This window comes from Capra hircus, chromosome 24, assembly GCF_001704415.2.
Source record: "Capra hircus breed San Clemente chromosome 24, ASM170441v1, whole genome shotgun sequence".
NCBI classification, from domain to species: domain Eukaryota; kingdom Metazoa; phylum Chordata; class Mammalia; order Artiodactyla; family Bovidae; genus Capra; species Capra hircus.
Window position 1 is genome coordinate 34832514 of NC_030831.1, and position 20440 is coordinate 34852953.

General features: G+C 39.5%; 1 protein-coding gene across 1 annotated transcript in view; it reads right to left on the reverse strand.

Moving 5' to 3' along the window:
* Positions 1 to 20292, reverse strand: part of MIB1 (mindbomb E3 ubiquitin protein ligase 1) — a 101379-nt gene extending 81087 nt beyond the window's left edge. The window contains exon 1 of the mRNA XM_018039520.1: positions 20064 to 20292. Within this exon, the coding sequence (XP_017895009.1) occupies positions 20064 to 20292 (229 nt within the window). The remainder of the gene's footprint in view (positions 1 to 20063) is intronic.

A 20440-nucleotide genomic window follows, 5' to 3' on the forward strand; every position in this document is an offset into this window, starting at 1 on the left:
CCGTAAACAGTGCAGCAATGTACACTGGGTACAGGTGTCTCTCACTTTTGGTTTCCTCGGTGTCTATGCCCAGCATTGGGATTTCTGGGTCGTATGGCAGTTCTATTTCCAGTTTTTTAAGGAATCTCCACGCTGTTCTCCATAGTGGCTAAACCAGTTTGCATTCCCACCAACAGTGTAAAAGGGTTCCTTTTCTCCACACCCTCTCCAGCATTTACTGTCTGTAGACTTTCTGATGGTGGCCATTCTGACCAGCGTAAGATACCACCTCATTGTGGTTTTGATTTGAATTTCTCTAATAATGAGCTATACTGACCATCTTTTCATGTGTTTATTAACTATCTGTACGTCTTTTTTGGAGAAGTGTCTGTTTATTATAATTTCATAACTTTAAAAAGGAAGTACAAGAGATACCAACTTTATCTTCCTGAATCAGCACATATTACAAATAACACATCGGTGTATGTGAAGATGGTGTCAAGAAAGCCAGTCAGATGGATACTGTTGAGAGGGAAACATAAATTGATACAATCTCTACACAGAAGGTACCTGCAAAATGTTTTAAATGCTTTAGAAGATTTTGACCCCACCTTCAAAATTTTATAAAGGTATGCCCAATGATACTAAATTTTTTGTAGTGAATAAAAATTTAACATAACTGATGTTGAAAATATAAGACTATTTATGTATAAACTAAGGTAATCCATAAAGGAAAATTCTCTGCGGTTATTAAACTACATTGCAGAAGAAACATTACTGAGATGGTAAACAATATTACTATTTTATAAAGTAGTTTGCTAAGAATTACAATATAGCACTTTGGTAAATAAATTACATTATATGTATCACACATGTGCACAGAAAAATTAGAAAGATAACCCCCAAAATGTGCTTGATGGAATTCATTCCCCTTTGTGGTGGTTTTTCAAGTTTTCTACACTCAGTGTATGTTAATTCTAGGAAGCAGCTGGGTAAGAAGGGGCATTTAATATGCAGCATAAGGATCAGAAATGCTGGTGTATGTCCCTTACAATTAAAATAAAAGCTGAAAATAAAAATACAAGGAACTCCAATGATTTATAGCAACTAATTTTCAAATTGTTACGTTAGCAATGTGGTATATAACTACAACTCAAAGTTTTTTTCTTTTAACCCACAGCCTAACCTAGTTATTCCATGCTCATGAAAATAAAATGCATACCTAACACGTACACCCCTTAATCTGTCTGAACAAAGGAAAACACCAGGACCCAAAACTTCATAATATCAAAGAGCAGTAACAGTAAATGTCCACACAATAGTAACATTTCTGAACAAGGTCTAAGATAGGTCTCCTGTGCCATCACAAAAGCCAAGCATACCAAACAAACTGGCCCAATACACACTGAGAGGCACATCCTAAACTATTGGTCCAGCTCTTCAAAGGAGTGTGGACTGATGAGAGCCAAAGGGAAAATGTATCCCCACCTGACCAAAAAAAGACAAGTCCAGGTTTCAGCTAGTCCCCTATTTACATATTTTTCATCTCTAAGTGCATCTTCCACACAGTACAATGATAACATTCATCAGCTCATAATCTGAGTACACGCTTTCTTTAAATGGAACCATTTAGACACACAATGATAACTGGTTAAAACCAAAAAATCCTCCTACAATTCATGGTTTTAAGAATACGTCAAGAAAACCATTAATGCACACAAAAGCACATCCAAATCCTTTCTTGGTTCCCACAGTTCAAATGCCAACAATGTTACTGAACAGCTGTGAAACAGACCAATGCTGAGAGCTGGAGAAAGTCAACAAAGCAGCTGCTCCAACACCAAAATGAGCAGGCGAGAATTTTTAATGACAATGCAATGAATTGACTTTAAAACAAAAGTTGATATTTAAAGAAAACATTAAAAAGGAGAAAGAGCCTTAAATGAACAAGGCCAACATTTTATTAACCTCTTACTTTGGTAGTTTTTTTGTCTGCCCTTACTTCATCCACCCAGTTCATTCTCACCTAAAACTGTTCTCTTCCATTCAAAACCTGGCAAGAGTTATTCCTTAAAATTTCCCTTTCTTGAAATTTAATTCCTTAACTAAACCCATTAGTGCTTTTTCTCCTTATAGAATACCGTATCACCCTAGAGAGTAATGCTCTTTCCCTTTGCTAAGCTTTATGAAGACATCTGCCACTGTTAAATGAACCACCTGATGATAGCTTTTGACTCATTCTAATACTTAAATGACCATCTGCTCTACATTTAATGACATCTTGCCTAAATTCAGTAACTTAGAGAATTTACATAGCTTAAGTCTTTCTGTTGGCTAATTTTATGAGAACGGTAAAACATGCTAATTGAAATCAATAACCACAAGTTCTTAAAAGAGGCAAGGAAAACAATTCATATCCACAAAGCTTTGATTTATCTAAGTAAACTGCTAAATTTCTAGAGAGAAAAGATGATCGAAAGAGATAAGTTTCCCACTATAAGCAGTTCATTATGTGAAGCAAAAGTAAATAATATAAATGTTCATTAACAAGAGTGCAGACATATATTAGATAAATAATGGAGTATCTAAAATGAATTTTTAAGAGCCACACAATTCGCCATGGATGAACTCTTCAACCATAATGCTCCATTTTAAAATTATACAAGAATACAAAACTGTTGATTGTTTACAGATAGATACAACATAGCATAAATGTAAAGATATCCATAGGAACTTCTAATTTCTACATAGTGGTAGCAGAATTTCTACATAGTGGTTACTTTAGGAGAGGAAGGGAATGAAATTGGGAAGAAGTACAGTGTTTCAAACATCAGAGATGCTTTATCTGTAGATAGGTGCACAGGTATTTATTAATCACTCATGTACATGGATATCTTAAATATATGTAATAAACTTTTAAAATAAAAGATAAGCATTCCTAGTAGACTAGTACAGTGCCTAGTTAACCCTCTACCTTTTTGTCCTAATTAAAAGATTTCACCTAACAGTAAAAAGTAATTTACAAGTCATCAACCAGTGTTTAAACGCAATTACTTATTGTGGCGTAACTATTTGCTGAGGTCATTCAACTAACCAGAAATTCCTATTTCTGATTTATGGATTCACTCAATTTCAACCCCAAATCAATGTGACAAAAAGTTTACAGAGATTAAAGAGGCTTAACCAACTAGAATATGCATCTTATCCTCCCTGAACCATCAAAGTACTTATTGTTTAGAAACTGACTGAAGTGTAATTAAAATTCCTAATGAGGGCGAGGCCTTTGTGACCTGCCAGCTGCTTGGTATACTCCACATTCCTTACTCTTGAGAAACAGTAAATTAGTGAAAATAAGATTATTATTAATACTAACTACTACTTAAATCAGTACACCAAGCTAGGTGCTTCACATGTATCACACAACCTTCCTAACAATATTAAAAGGTAGGCATTATTATTCTCATTTATAGATGAAGAAATTGAGGATATGTGGGCTCAAATTCAAACCATGTGAATCTGATTACAAAGCCTGGCCTCTTATGCTCTTGACTCTGCTGCTGCTGCTGCTGCTGCTAAGTCGCTTCAGTCGTGTCCGACTCTGTGCGACCCCATAGACGGCAGCCCACCAGGCTCCCCCGTCCCTGGGATTCTCCAGGCAAGAACACTGGAGTGGGTTGCCAAGCCCTTCTCCAGGGGATCTTCCTTATCCAGGAACTGAACTCTTGTCACTGAGGTCTCCTGCATTGGCAGGCAGTTCTGTATCACTAGTGCTCCCTGGAAAAATGAAAAAATTATCTATTTCTTAGTTAATTTCAATAGTGCAGTAAAGTGAAACACGATCGACTTCCAACCAACTCTTATTTTGAGTTAAGGAGATGTCTGAAAGCGTCTCACTCAAAATCTATGATTCTCTCATCTTTTCTGTTGGCCAAGTTATTCTCTCATCTATTTTTTCTACTCTACTTTATTAAAAGCTTGCATAACTATCATGCCTCACACAATTCAAACCAAAGAAACAAGGTGTCAAACTAGGCACATAACTAGCAATTTCAGTAATATATTTGCTATTTTTAGCACTTGTTACACAAGAGTAGAAAATGAAATCAAACAAAAATGAGAACTTTATCCACTTTTTTCCCTCCTAACAGATAAAACTTCATTATTTCATTTTAGAAGCAAAACATCTATGTATCTTGACCTACTCCAACTTCATTTGACGGGTGAAGAATCAAAGTTTAAAGAGATTAATGTTATAAAGTATTGGGGGTGGGGGGAACTGACAAGCCTGGATGTGAACCTCAACCATCAACCAATTACTTATGAAATCTTGGGCACACTTGTTCATTTCCCATAGCCTGTTTTCTCATCAGTAAAATGAAGGCAATCAAATAACACTTTTATCAGGACTAAATGAGATAAAGTATGTAAAAAGCTTGGCATAGTTTCTGATACATGATACAAGTCCGGTAAATGTCTGTTCCTCTAGTTAACAAGTCCACGTGAGGAAACAGAGAACGAACAGACACTTTAACTTTCCTACTAACCCAGTGCATTGTCCACTACTCCACGAAGAGAGGCTGGGAAAGGGAAGTAAGCAAAGCACCATAATGTAAAACATCACAATCCCAAGCTTTCATGATTTATTATCACTACTAGCCCTACAAAACTCCCAAAGTACAAATAATGATTTTCTTAATATCAGAAATTTCCACCCCATTTCTTGCTTTTTTAGGAAGGAAATTATCAAGACGATACACCCACCCCTGGGAGAAAGCCATATACTCTTATCATGAGTATGCAAAGAGAATATAAACTAACCCTAACCACAGCAAGCATCTACTGAAGTAAATATGCTCCCAAAGTCACTCCAAGCCAGAAGTGAGTGTCTGGACTACCTGCTACATTCCATTATCTCCTCCATTAGTTTAAACACCACTTTATCTTAGTTGTGTTCTACAAGTTCAGTTAAAAGCCAGTTGTTTAGAATTCAGGATCATTTTCCCTCAGAAATGAACTTGTAAAGATAACTTAGATACCAGACTATCTCATAAGAACCTATTTACACAGAGCTAATCTATGGGGAAAAGATCAAATTACTTCTGTGTTCTTAGTTCGGTCTGAGGAGGTGGTATATTGTAATGCAAACATCCCAGTTTAAAAGGGGGTAGGGGGCAAGCTAAACTGGCCATGGGGACATCTGAAAGTATATGAGCAAAGAAATGGGCTTAGGAGAATGAGGAACGTTCTAAAAGAGCCATTTTCCCAGATACTTAACATGCATAAACTCTTGTCTGGTGACTCAGTACAACAGTTTGCAAAGTTAGGTACATGACCCAGGAAATACAGAAGAATGTGCTTCGAAATTGAAGAGATACACTCACAATCTCTTATCTATTCAAAATCCCAAAACTCTCAAGTTTTCTGTAAATGAGCAGCAAACTGAGTGGTAAACCCTGATCTGAATGAACAAAAGACTAAGTTGTTGTTTTGTCAGTCACTCACTCAGTTGCGTCCAACTCTTTACGACCCCATGGACTCCAGCATGCCAGGCTTCCCTGTCCTTCACCATCTTCCGGAGCTTGCTCAAATTCACGTCCATTGAATCAGTGATGCCATCCAACCATCTCATCCTCTGTCGTCCCTTCTCCTCCTGCCTTCAATCTTTCTCAACATCATGGTCTTTTCTAATGAAGTCGGCTCTTCACATCAGGTGACCAAGGTATTGGAGGTTCAGCTTCAGCATCAGTCCTTCCAATGAATATTCAGGAAAAACCAGTAGCTTTGACTATATAGACCTTTGTCAGCAAAGTGATGTCTTTGCTTTTCAATATGCTGTCTAGGTTTGTCATAGCTTTCCTTCCTAGGAGCATCTTTTAATTTCATGGCTGCAGTCACCATCCACAGTGATTTTGGAGCCCAAGAAAAGAAAATCTGCCACTGTTTTCACTTTTTCCCCTTCTATTTGCCATGTAATGGTGGGACCAGACGCCATGATCTTAGTTTCCTGAATGCTGAGTTTTAAGCCAGCTTTTTCACCCTCCTCTTCCAACCTCATCAAGAGGCTCTTAAGCTCCTCTTCACTTTCTGCCATTTGAGTCACATCATCTGCATATCTGAGGTTGTTGAAATTTCTCCCAGCAATCTTGATTTCCAGCTTGTGATTCATCCAGCCCAGCATTCTGCATGATGTACTTTGCATATAAGTTAAGTAAGCAGGGTGATAATATACAGACTTGATGTACTCCTTTTCCCAATTTTGAACCAATCCATTGTTCCATGTACGGTTCTAACTGTTGTTTCTTGAACCACATACAGGTTTCTCAGGAGGCAGGTAAGGTGGTCTGATATTTGCATCTCTTAAGAATTTTCCACAGTTTGTCACGATCCACATAGTCAAAGGCTTCAGCGTATTCAGTGAAGCAGATGTTTTTCCCTTAGTATAAGTATTCATATGCTTTCTGCAGAAATACTGGTGTATCTGATATGACAGGTGCTGCTCTAGGCCTGGAAGTGGGAGATATGTACTCTGTGGAATACCATATTACAGCTCTGAAATCCAAAAGCTTATCAACTCAGTCCCAAGCATTCTGAATAAAGGGTACGGACTTCCATTAAAACTTTCACATTTACTATTTTTTCTAAAAACCTAAGAATGAAATTAGGTTAGTAACTATACATTACTCAGCTGATACTAGAACCCTCAGTGGGTCACTAAAAAAAAATCATACAACACACACAAGGTGTAGTGAGGATGGGTGGGAGTTTGACAGCTGAGGGTCTAACAATGTTGCTCACTTCTGGCACACTAAGACATAGGCAGACTTGCAGAATACATCTTAATGATATAAAACCACATGTTGATTATCTTGAGATAAAGTGCTTAAGAGTCAAAATCAAAAATAAGTTTCTTTTTTTTCCTACAAAATAAGAGTAAGTATTTCCAAATTGCACACCTTTTCTAGAATGAAAAGTGGTTGCTAACAGTATGCTCCCTAGAAGATACATATATTTTTAAATTATACCATTTAATCTGTCCCTCCAGGTAAAGGTGATGTCTGACAAGAAATAAGAAAATCAATGCAGCCCAAAGGGAACTAGAGTAAGCAAGGTGAAAAGTGACATCTGAAGATACTTCCCTCTTATGTGGTCTTTAATGCTGAAACACTGTGTGTCACCAATAAACTCTAATATCTGCATCCATAAAAGAAAATCATTTTTATTTCATCTTAAATTCAGTGGATTCTGAATGCATTTATTCAAAATATAAAAGTGAAACACCTTCTAATTCATTTGTAAGAAATGATCAGGACCAGAAAAGATGGAAAACTACCAGCTAAATTTCAATAAAAATGTTTACCTGACTGGTAAATGAAATAGAAACATAAGACTGAGTTAGGTAAACACATTGCATTAATCAGGGTCCAGTCAGCAGACAGGAAACCACACCAATTCACCACTTCTAAAAATGGGAAAACAATGAAAAAACAAGATTATTTAAATGTAAGAGGCTTAAAGGAGGGGTGCCATACTGCTGGATTACATGTTACACGTGGAATACACATACAGAAAAACCATTAATGTCCAACAACAGTGTTATATTAAATTAATCAACCAACCATATCCAGACTAGAACAATTTACCTCAATTTTCTAGTCAACTTTCCCTCAGGAAAAGTAGTACAAATGGTGATCATTTTTGAACTACTATAAACAGAAGAGAGGATGATGGGGAAAAGCAATGAATTAACTGAGTTTTCATTCCTATAATCTGCCATTCACTAGCTTTGGAACTGAACAAGTTTCTTCATCTCTCCAAGCCTGAGTTTCTTTTTATCTGTGTTAGGAATCCAACTGCACATCTAATGAGTTCAAAGCTCTTTGAGAAGAGTGATTTATTCAGAAAATACTCATCCAGAGCTATGGTTTTGCTAGAAAATGGAGATACAAGGAACAAACACACACACACACTCCTTTCCCTCCAACTAATAATCTCATGCAAAAGACAATTACAACCAGCATCCCTATAGCAGCAGAAAGGAGCACAGGGTACTCTGCAATCACACTGTCTAGCAATTAAAGGTGGAGGAGAGAACCTGTGGGAGGCTACCTGGAGACACATCCAAAAAGAAATATCTAATCTAACCACAGAGATAAGCCTGTAGTTTGGTGGCTCTGTTGGTAAAGAATCCACCTATAATGCAAGAGACCTGGGTTTGATTCTGGAGAAGGAAACGGCAACCCACTCCAGTATTCTTGCCTAGGGAAATCTCATGGACACAGGAGCCTGGCAAGCTACACAGTCCGTGGGGTTGCAAGAGTTGGATACAACTCAGGAAATAAACCACCACCATATATTAAGACAGCATTACAGAGGACTTCCCTGGTGGTCCAGTGGCTAAGACTCTGTGCTCCCAATGCAGGAAGCCTGGGGTCAATCCCTAGTCAGGGAACCAGACCCGACAGGCCCCAATTCAAGAGTTTGCCTGAGGCGCGGGCTGCAGCGCTTTGTAAGAATCGGGCAGGAACGCCCCATGCGCAACCAGAACGATCTAACTTGGGCTAGCAAACCAGACTGTGGGATAGCTACCGCACGAAAAGCTCGAACATAAAACACCACCAGTACCGAGCACAGAACAAAGGACGGAACAGAATAAGCCGGCTGCAGACCATCCCCCGCCGGGGACAGGCAGCCAGAGCCGTAAGGACTGGAAAGGGGCAATTGCAGATCCGGAGAGACTTTACTTACCTAACTGCAAGCAGGCTTCTTTGCTAAGACTTCTGGGGGTGCTGGACAGTCACCATCTGCCTCACGGGGGGCATCAGCGGTCCACCCAGAAAGCTGAGCAGCAGTGGCAGAAAAGGTGACAAGTCGCGTCGCTCGCACTCACCAAACTCCTGAGCTACTCGGACCTGGGAAGGGCACAAAGCGCAGTCCCAGCCGAATGTGTGCCTCTGAGGGCTGCCTGAGCGCCGAACCTGAGCGGCTTGGACCAGGGAAGTGCACGCAGCCTAGGGCCGGCCCCAGACGGTTCCCGGCTGAGCATCGTAGAGCCGGAGCGGTTTGTGCGCCGCGAGAAGGGACAGGTCAAGCGGGGCTGAGACACTGTGTGCACACGACAGTGCTATTTATTTGCAGCATCCCCCCTCCCCACAGCGCGACTGAACTAGTGAGCCTAAAAAACCAGCAAACAGAAGAAGTTAAACAGAGGGAACCACCTTGGAAGTGATCCCACACGGCCCACAACATCAGAGAAGGGCCTGATATATTTTTATTATTTTTAAAATCATTCCTTTTTTTTTCTAACTTTTTTTTAATTGTTAAGTCTTCTATTTCTCCTCTAATTTTTATTTCTATAACCTACTATTACTATTTTTTTTTTTAAAAAGGCCTTTTTTTTTTTTTTAAGGCAAACACCATATATAGTCTTTGGATGGTTGTTGGTGGTTTTTTTTTTTTTTTTAATAATTCTTGTTGTTTTTTTCTCTTCTTTTTTTCTTTCTTCCTTTTTCCTTCTGCCTCTTTTCTTTAATATTGTATTTTTGAAAATCCAACCTCTACTCTAGATTTTTAATCTTTGCTCTTAAGGTTTTTGGTGTCAATTTTGTACATTTAAAAACCCAAACTTCACTATCCAAGTTTACCTGAGAGCGAGATTACTGGCTTGACCACTCTCTCCTCCTCTGGACTCTCCTTTTTCTCCACCAGGTGGCCTCTGTCTCTTTTCTCCCCCATCTCTTCTCTATCCAACTCTGTGAATCTTTGTGGGTTCCAGACGGTGGAGAACACCTAAGGAACTGGTTACTGGCAGTATTTGTCTCTCTCCTTCTCATTCCTCTCTCTTATCCTCCTGGCCACCTCTGTCTACTTCCTCCCTCTCCTCTTGCTCGTATAACTCCGTAAATACCTCTGAGCGGTCCAGACTATAGAGCGCACACAAGGAAGTGACTACTGGCTAGCTTGCTCTCTCCTCTCTTGATCTCACCGCATCTCATTCCAGTTACCTCTAACTACCCCCTCCATCTTCTCTTCTCCTTGTAACTCAGTGAACCTCTCTGAGTGTCCCTCAATGTGGAGAAACTTTTCATCTTTAACCTAGATGTTTTATCATCGGTGCTGTATAGATGGAGAAGTCTAGAGGCTACTGTAAAAATAAAACTGAAAACCAGAAGCAGGAGGCTTAAATCCAAAGCCTGAAAACATTAGAGAACTCTTGAATTCAGGGAACATTAAGCAATAGGAGCTCATCAAATGCCTTCATACCTACACCAAAACCAAGCTCCACCCAAGGGCCAACAAGTTCCAAAACAAGACATACCACGCAAATTCTCCAGCAACACAGGAACACTCCCCTGAGCTTCAATATACAGGCAGCTCAAAATTATTCCAAAACCTTTGATGTCTCATAACCCATTACTGGTCACTCCATTGCACTCCAGAGAGAAGAAACCCAGCTCCACCCACCAGAACTCCAACACAAGCCTCCCTAACCAGGAAACCTTGACAAGCCACTGACAGAACCCCACCCACAGTGAGGAAGCTCCATAATAAAGAGAACTCCACAAATTACCAGAATATAAAAAGGCCACCCCAAACGCAGCAATATAACCAAGATGAAGAGACAGAGGAATACTCAGCAGGTAAAGGAACAGGAGAGTTGCCCACCAAACCAAACAAAAGAGGAAGAAGTAGGTAAACTACCTGAGAAGGAATTCCGAATAATGATAGTGAAAATGATCCAAAATCTTGAAATCAAAATGGAATCACAGATAAACAGCCTAGAGACCAGGATTGAGAAGATGCAAGAAAGGTTTAACAAGGACCTAGAAGAAATAAAAAAGAGTCAAAATATAATGAATAACACAATAAATGAGATCAGAAACACTCTGGAGGCAACGAATAGTAGAATAACGGAGGCAGAAGATAAGATTAGTGAAATAGAAGATAGAATGGTAGAAATAAATGAATCAGAGAGGAAACAAGAAAAACGAATTAAAAGAAACGAGGACAATCTCAGAGACCTCCAGGACAATATGAAACGCTCCAACATTCGAATTATAGGAGTCCCAGAAGACGAAGACAAAAAGAAAGATCATGAGAAAATCCTTGAGGAGATAATAGTTGGAAACTTCCCTAAAATGGGGAAGGAAATAATCACCCAAGTCCAAGAAACACAGAGAGTTCCAAATAGGATAAACCCAAGGCGAAACACCCCAAGACACATATTAATCAAATTAACAAATATCAAACACAAAGAACAAATATTAAAACCAGCAAGGGAAAACAACAAATAACACACAAGGGGATTCCCATAAGAATAGCAGCTGATCTTGCAACAGAAACTCTTCAGGCCAGGAGGGAATGGCAAGACATCCTTAAAGTGATGAAAGACAATAACCTACAGCCCAGATTACTGTACCCAGCAAGGATCTCATTCAAATACGAAGGAGAAATCAAAGGCTTTACAGACAAGCAAAAGCTGAGAGAATTCAGCACCACCAAACCAGCTCTGCAACAAATTCTAAAGGATATCCTCTAGACAGGAAACACAAAAAGGGTGTATAAACCCGAACCCAAAACAATAAAGTAAATGATAATGGGATCATACTTATCAATAATTACCTTAAACGTAAATGGGTTGAAAGCCCCAACCAAAAGGCAAAGACTGGCAGAATGGATACAAAAACAAGACCCCTCTATATGCTGCTTACAAGAGACCCACCTCAAAACAAGGGACACATACAGACTGAAAGTGAAGGGCTGGAAAAAGATATACCACGCAAATAGAGACCAAAAGAAAGCAGGAGTGGCAATACTCATATCCGATAAAATAGACTTTAAAACAAAGGCTGTGAAAAGAGACAAAGAAGGCCACTATGTAATGATTAAAGGAACAATCCAAGAAGAAGATATAACAATTATAAATATATATGCACCCAATATAGGAGCACCGCAATATGTAAGACAAATGCTAACAAGTATGAAAGGGGAAATCAACAATAACACAATAATAGTGGGAGACTTTAATACCCCACTCACACCTATGGACAGATCAACTAAACAGAAAATCAACAAAGAAACACAAACTTTAAATGATACATTAGATCAGTTAGACCTAATTGATATCTATAGGACATTTCACCCCAAAACAATGAATTTCACCTTTTTTTCAAGTGCTCATGGAACCTTCTCCAGGATAGATCACATCCTGGGCCATAAATCTAAACTTGATAAATTCAAAAAAATCGAAATCATTCCAAGCATCTTTTCTGACCATAATGCATTAAGATTAGATCTCAATTACAGGAGAAAAACTATTAAAAATTCCAACATATGGAGGTTGAACAACACACTTCTGAATAACCAACAAATCACAGAAGAAATCAAAATATGCATAGAAACTAATGAAAATGAAAACACAACAACCCAAAACCCAAAACCTGTGGGACACTATAAAAGCAGTGGTAAGAGGGAAGTTCATAGCAATACAGGCATACCTCAAGAAACAAGAAAAAAGTCAAATAAATAACCCTAACTCTACAACTAAAGCAACTAGAAAAGGAAGAATTGGAGAACCCCAGAGTTAGTAGAAGGAAAGAAATCTTAAAAATTAGGGCAGAAATAAATGCAAAAGAAACAAAAGAGACCATAGCAAAAATCAACAAAGCCAAAAGCTGGTTCTTTGAAAGGATAAATAAAATTGACAAACCATTAGCCAGACTCATCAAGAAGCAAAGAGAGAAAAATCAAATCAATAAAATTAGAAATGAAAATGGAGAGATCACAACAGACAACACAGAAATACAAAGGATCATAAGAGACTACTATCAGCAGTTGTATGCCAATAAAATGGACAACGTGGAAGAAATGGACAAATTCTTAGAAAAGTACAATTTTCCAAAACTGAACCAGGAAGAAATAGAAAATCTTAACAGACCCATCACAAGCACGGAAATTGAAACTGGTAATCAGAAATCTTCCAGCAAACAAAAGCCCAGGTCCAGACGGCTTCACAGCTGAATTCTACCAAAAATTTAGAGAAGAGCTAACACCTATCCTACCTCAAACTCTTCCAGAAAATTGCAGAGGAAGGTAAACTTCCAAACTCATTCTATGAGGCCACCATCACCCTAATACCAAAACCTGACAAAGATGTCACAAAAAAAGAATACAGGCCAATATCACTGATGAACATAGATGCAAAAATCCTCAACAAAATTCTAGCAATCAGAATCCAACAACACATTAAAAAGATCATACACCATGACCAAGTGGGCTTTATCCCAGGGATGCAAGGATTCTTCAATATCCGCAAATCAATCAATGTAATTCACCACATTAACAAATTGAAAAATAAAAACCATATGATTATCTCAATAGATGCAGAGAAGGCCTTTGACAAAATTCAACATCCATTTATGATAAAAACTCTCCAGAAAGCAGGAATAGAAGGAACATACCTCAACATAATAAAAGCTATATATGACAAACCCACAGCAAACATTATCCTCAATGGTGAAAAACTGAAAGCATTTCCCCTAAAGTCAGGAACAAGACAAGGGTGCCCACTTTCACCGCTACTATTCAACATAGTTCTGGAAGTTTTGACCACAGCAATCAGAGCAGAAAAAGAAATAAAAGGAATCCAAATTGGAAAAGAAGAAGTAAAACTTTCACTGTTTGCAGATGACATGATCCTCTACATAGAAAACCCTAAAGATTCCACCAGAAAATTACTAGAGCTAATCAATGAATATAGTAAAGTTGCAGGATATAAAATCAACACACAGAAATCCCTTGCATTCCTATACACTAATAATGAGAAAGTAGAAAAAGAAATTAAGGAAACAATTCCATTCACCATTGCAATGAAAAGAATAAAATACTTAGGAATATATCTACCTAAAGAAACTAAAGACCTATATATAGAAAACTATAAAACACTGATGAAAGAAATCAAAGAGGACACTAATAGATGGAGAAATATACCATGTTCATGGATCGGAAGAATCAATATAGTGAAAATGAGTATACTACCCAATGCAATTTACAAATTCAATGCAATCCTTATCAAGCTACCAGCCATATTTTTCACAGAACTAGAACAAATAATTTCAAGATTTGTATGGAAATACAAAAAACCTCGAATTGCCAAAGCAATCTTGAGAAATAAGAATGGAACTGGAGGAATCAACTTGCCTGACTTCAGGTTCTACTACAAAGCCACAGTCATCAAAACAGTATGGTACTGGTACAAAGACAGACATATAGATCAATGGAACAAAATAGAAAGCCCAGAGATAAATCCACACACATATGGACACCTTATCTTTGACAAAGGAGGCAAGAATATACAATGGAGTAAAGACAATCTCTTTAACAAGTGGTGCTGGGAAAACTGGTTAACCACTTGTAAAAGAATGAAACTAGATCACTTTCTAACACCCCACACAAAAATAAACTCAAAATGGATTAAAGATCTAAATGTAAGACCAGAAAATATAAAACTCCTAGAGGAGAACATAGGCAAAACACTCTCAGACATAAATTACAGCAGGATCCTCTATGACCCACCTCCCAGAATTCTGGAAATAAAAGCAAAAATAAACAAATGGGATCTAATTAAAATTAAAAGCTTCTGCACAACAAAGGAAAATATAAGCAAGGTGAAAAGACAGCCTTCTGAATGGGAGAAAATAATAGCAAATGAAGCAACTGACAAACAACTAATCTCAAAAATATACAAGCAACTTATGCAGCTCAATTCCAGAAAAAATAAACGACCCAATCAAAAAATGGGCCAAAGAACTAAATAGACATTTCTCCAAAGAAGACATACGGATGGCTAACAAACACATGAAAAGATGCTCAACATCACTCATTATTAGAGAAATGCAAATCAAAACCACAATGAGGTACCATTTCACACCAGTCAGAATGGCTGCGATCCAAAAATCTGCAAGCAATAAATGCTGGAGAGGGTGTGGAGAAAAGGGAACCCTCTTATACTGTTGGTGGGAATGCAAACTAGTACAGCCACTATGGAGAACAGTGTGGAGATTCCTTTAAAAACTGGAAATAGAACTGCCTTATGACCCAGCGATCCCCGTGCTGGGCATACACACTGAGGAAACCAGAATTGAAAGAGACACGTGTACCCCAATGTTCATCGCAGCACTGTTTATAATAGCCAGGACATGGAAACAACCTAGATGTCCATCAGCAGATGAATGGATAAGAAAGCTGTGGTACATATACACAATGGAGTATTACTCAGCCGTTAAAAAGAATTCATTTGAATCAGTTCTGATGAGATGGATGAAACTGGAGCCGATTATACAGAGTGAAGTAAGCCAGAAAGAAAAACACCAATACAGTATACTAACACATATATATGGAATTTAGAAAGATGGCAATGACGACCCTGTATGCAAGACAGCAAAAAGACAGATGTGTATAACGGACTTTTGGACTCAGAGGGAGAGGGAGAGGGTGGGATGATTTGGGAGAATGGCATTCTAACATGTATACTATCATGTAAGAATCGAATCGCCAGTCTATGTCTGATGCAGGATTCAGCATGCTTGGGGCTGGTGCATGGGGATGACCCAGAGAGATGTTATGGGGAGGGAGGTGGGAGGGGGGGTTCATGTTTGGGAATGCATGTAAGAATTAAAGATTTTTAAATTTAAAAAAAATTAAACTTAATTTAATTTAATTTTAAAAAAAAGAAGGAAAGAAAAAAAAAAGAGTTTGCCTGCCACAACTAGGGCTTCCCTGGTGGCTCAGACAGTAAAGAATCCGCCTGCCATGCGGGAGACCTGGGTTTGATCCCTGGGTTAGGAAGATCCCCTAGAGGAGGGCATGGCAACCCACTCTACTATTCTTGCTTGGAGAATCCCATGGACAAAGGAGTCTGGTCGGGTACAGTTCATGGGGTCGCAAAGAGTCAGATATGACTGAGCAACTAAGCACATGCCACAACTAAGACCAGGTGTGTCCAAGGGCCAGCATCATCTCCATCACCTGGGAGCCTTTAAACTACTCTTGCTGAATTCCACACTTAGTAAATCAGAATCTTCATTTTTAAAGGTTCCCAGGTGACCTGCATGCTTACTCTCTGACAAGTACTGATAGAGGGGTAACTATTTCTTGAGAACTTCAAGTTGATTTCTTGAGGTCCTCATTCAACCAAGTTGCAATCTTCAGGGAGTGTTAAAACTAGATGGACTTTCATAATTTAAAACATCATTTTAGTAGATGAAGATAAAAAAGGAAAAGGTATGTTACCTAAGTCTTAAAATAGATAAAATAGATAGGCTCTTTAGGAAAATCAAGCTTTCCTTACAGATGCCTTTAGCAAAAACCATCTCACAATATCTCATCCTTTCCAGGTCTGGCATCCTACTCTGCAAACACTGTTCACACACAAGTCCTGTTTTTTCCCAAGGCTCTCTCCCCGGATAACACTCTTTTCTCCTGTAGATCAGAGGAGAAATAGGGGGGTTCAGAAAGGAAATGCTGAGGGTTATTAATCGACTCCACTTTTTATCCAGGGTGAGCACTCCTAGGCCTTCAACTGAGTAATGACGTCTAAGGAGTTGGTCCACGTGTAACCAAAGAAGCACTCTTTGCTAGGGGTGGAAGAAAAGGACAAAGAACCACCCCAAGACAGCCTGGACCAACAATACCAGAAGCTGATTTTAAGTAAACCTAACCATCTATACTTCTAACTTTCAATATGCATACTCAGAAGGGTAGAAAGAACCTTGATACGCAACGCAAATTATCTTCTCCACTCTTTCTCTGGTAACAATACAACACTGAGGTCAAGTGACCAAAAAAAAGCACTGAGTAAAAATACATCTCCCCAATCCTATAAAGTCAGTACCTAAATGAGAAAATATCGACTATACCTACTTGATTACAAACTTCCCAAAATTAACTCCCAACGAATTCAATAACATATGTATTTACACAATCTTCTTACTCACTACAAATTAACCAAATATATCCAGATACAAGACAGAAGTTGTATCATTCAAACATACACTAAATGCTCCTCTTTTCAAAGCCTGACTATCCTAGCCATAAATTCAAACTTATCATATGACACCCGAAAGAAATAAAGCTTATGTGCCAAAATGGGACAGACCCCACATACAACCCTCAGACAAAATCTCCAAAACACAACAAAGGAATAAAAGAAATATTCAAAATGAGTCAACCACTCCAGAATCTTTAATTCTCAGAAAGTTTCACAGAATTTTATTTTAAAACACACCCATTTCTTAATTCCCAAACAGACTTCAATAAATTTTCTGTTCATATAATGAGTACACATAAGAAACAAAAAATTGAATAACCAATCTCAGTTGTCCTGGTAAATATTATAAGAATTTTAAAAACAATGAAGTTTAAGAACACAAAAGGCATAAAAATATAACAAACACCTACACACCCACAACCCAGTTAACGACATAAAATTTACCAAAAAAATTACCACACTACACTTCCTTCAATGTAAAGATATCCACTCCCTTGAGTTTGGCATTTATTATTACTTTTTGGTATACTTTTACCACATAAGCACAAATCCTTAAACTAATGAGTATCAACTGGGGGCAACCCTGCTCCCTAGGGGGCACATGGCACTGTCTGAAACATTCTTGGTTATCATGGCTACAACCAGCCCCTCCAGGAAAGAATTATCTAATCAGTTCCAAACAGCAATAGTGCCAAAACTGAGAAACCTTGTCCCAAACAGTAAACAGGACTGTTCTACATTTTAACATAGCAGACGTTTTTCTCCTTTAAGAAACTTTACCTTCTTGCTTTATTTGCTTAACACTAATTCTCTATAGGGGTTTTAAAAACGTTTGCTAACAGCATCCGATGAACAAGATGAATTGATACATACCAATAAACTAAATAATGTGTAAATCATCTTGTAAACTAAGATTTTTAAACCTCTGAAAAATACCTGTTTTTACATAAGATAATGAAACTATTTATAGGACAGATGTATTCCATACTATAAAACATACAGGGAACAGGAATATCCCTTCCAAACCTGCTGCAGCAGAGGATTTGTTACACTTTACCTTTACCCTGGAAAGATATTTAAAATTCCCCATAAACCTACCATTATGGATCCCAAGATGCCTTCAAATTGTTGAGTTGTAGTCAAAGTTTAGCTTGCGCCAGCAGAATAAAATTTTAATTAAGAGTGTCCAGAAACAAGAATATGCCCCATACAGTGTTGTTAGGAGGGCAAATTGGTAAAAATGTCTCTGCAGGGCATGTAGTCAACATCTACCAAAATGTTACATATATGTACCCTTTAATGCGGCAATTCCACTTCCGAAGTGCTCAATACACATGCATATACATGTTCAAGGACTTATTCAGAACATCATTGTAAATAAGACCTGGAACAATACAAATGTCCATCAACAAAGCACTGGTTAAATAAAGTACTGCATACAATCACTGGAATATTATGCGGCTATGGAATAATAAGGTGGATCTATATCCGCTAACATGGAACAATCACCAAGGGGCTTCCCAGGTGGCGCAGTGCCGCGAGTGGTACAGAACCTGCCTGCCAACGCAGAAGACATAAGAAATGCAAGTTCGATCCCTGGATGGAGAAGATCCCCTGGAGAGGGGCATGACAACCTGCTCCAGTATTCTTGCCTGGAGAATCCCAAGGACACAGGAGCATGGCAGGCTATAAAGTCCATGGGGTTGCCAACAGTGGGACACGACTGAATCGACTTAGCATAGCATAGTATAACAATCAATAATAGGTACTATTAAGTTAAGAAGCAGAAGTACAGAAGAGAATAATACAGTAAGTTCTTAACACTGTTTTAAAAGGGTTGCAGATTTACAATACATTGATATTTACATATGCTTGCAATGAGTATTCTGTAAGAACACACTGGTGGTCCCTTCCTGTACTAGGAAATCTTTTCTTTTGGCCCTGCACATAAATCTTCTGCAATATTTAAACAACCAGCTAAGAAACACAATTCTAGGCATTATCTATTCAATAACTGAATTGCCTTTGTGTTAATTTCCTTTCTATTGGCTGCTAACAATAACTATGTACCCATTTCAGGATCTGTTAGGTTTTGCCAAACTCAATCATAAAGCTTTAGAAATAGCTAAAGCATGCTGAAAACTATCAAATATGAAATCTGAAACTATTTCCTACTGAACAGGGTCCCAAGGATAAACCTACGTGAAAATGAATTCGATTAAATTATTCTGAGAACAAGCTCTAGAATCAGTAACCAACAGTTCCCTGAAATTTGGTGAATCGAGAAGGACAATGACTCAGAGCCTTGTTAATGGATAAGTCTCTGCCTTAACCTCACAGATGAACTGAGATGTTAAAAGATACCAGGTGACCCCTATGCCTATCTTCCACTTGAGAGAGTATTTAACACAAAGAAAGGGTTCAATATTGAGACTGTTTTTCCTTCGATTGCTATAAAGATACACAACGAAACAATTAAGATGAAAAATCAGTCCACAGGGTATCAAGTGGCATTCAGCTACTGAACTCCCAAGTCTTTCTGCATGTCAGAGGAGGAAGAAAGGGAATCGCAACAAAACCGAGGTACCAACGGCCCCTCGGCAATTGTTACCGGCCAACGAAACACCATATGGCAAGGCAAGCCTCCCTTCAGACACTTATCACTCGGCGGCTGATTATTTCAATGGCTTATTGGACAGGCCTCTCCAGATCCCTTCCCTGGAAGAGGGGAGGGGTCTGTGGTCTTCCCGGTGCTTTGTGCCTTCCAGGCTTGAAAGCATCCTTGTACTGGTGCAGCCATCATTTCCCTTGGGGACTGGGCGGAGGGAAGGGAAGGGAGTCTTTTTTCTGTAAGTTTGTGTTTACCGGGTAAGGAATCTAAAATTCCCTCTGGCTCTTTCCCTACCCGCTCCCTCCGGCCGGGCGCGGCGAGGGAGGCGTTGGACCGCGGGGCTTCGCCCAGGCCGCACGACGCCCCCCGGCCCACCCCGCGTCGCCCCTGCTCCACGCGCAGGCCCCGAGCCCCGGGGGCCGCCCTTACCCGTGGGCGCGCTGTCCAGGATGCGCAGGTCATAGGCCCCGGAGCAGCGGTAGTTGGCGGCCGTGCCGTTGTCCCACACCACCACCACCTCCTCGGGGCTCTCGAAGCTCCGGACCGTGCCCACATGGCCCTCGCCGCCGTCCTGCTTCCCCCACTTCCAGTCCGGGCCGCGCACTACGCGGGCCCCGACCCCTTCCACCATCACCCGGTTATTCCTGGAGTTACTCATTGGGGCCCGAGCCGCGGGCTCCGCCGCCGCCGCCGCCGCCGCCGGGGGGCCCGTAAGGGAATTGGGCCCTGGCCGGACTCTCGGCGCCGGCGGGGGCGGCAGCGAGCCCCGGGGGACGTGGGAATAATTCACGGGGGCGGCGGCGCGG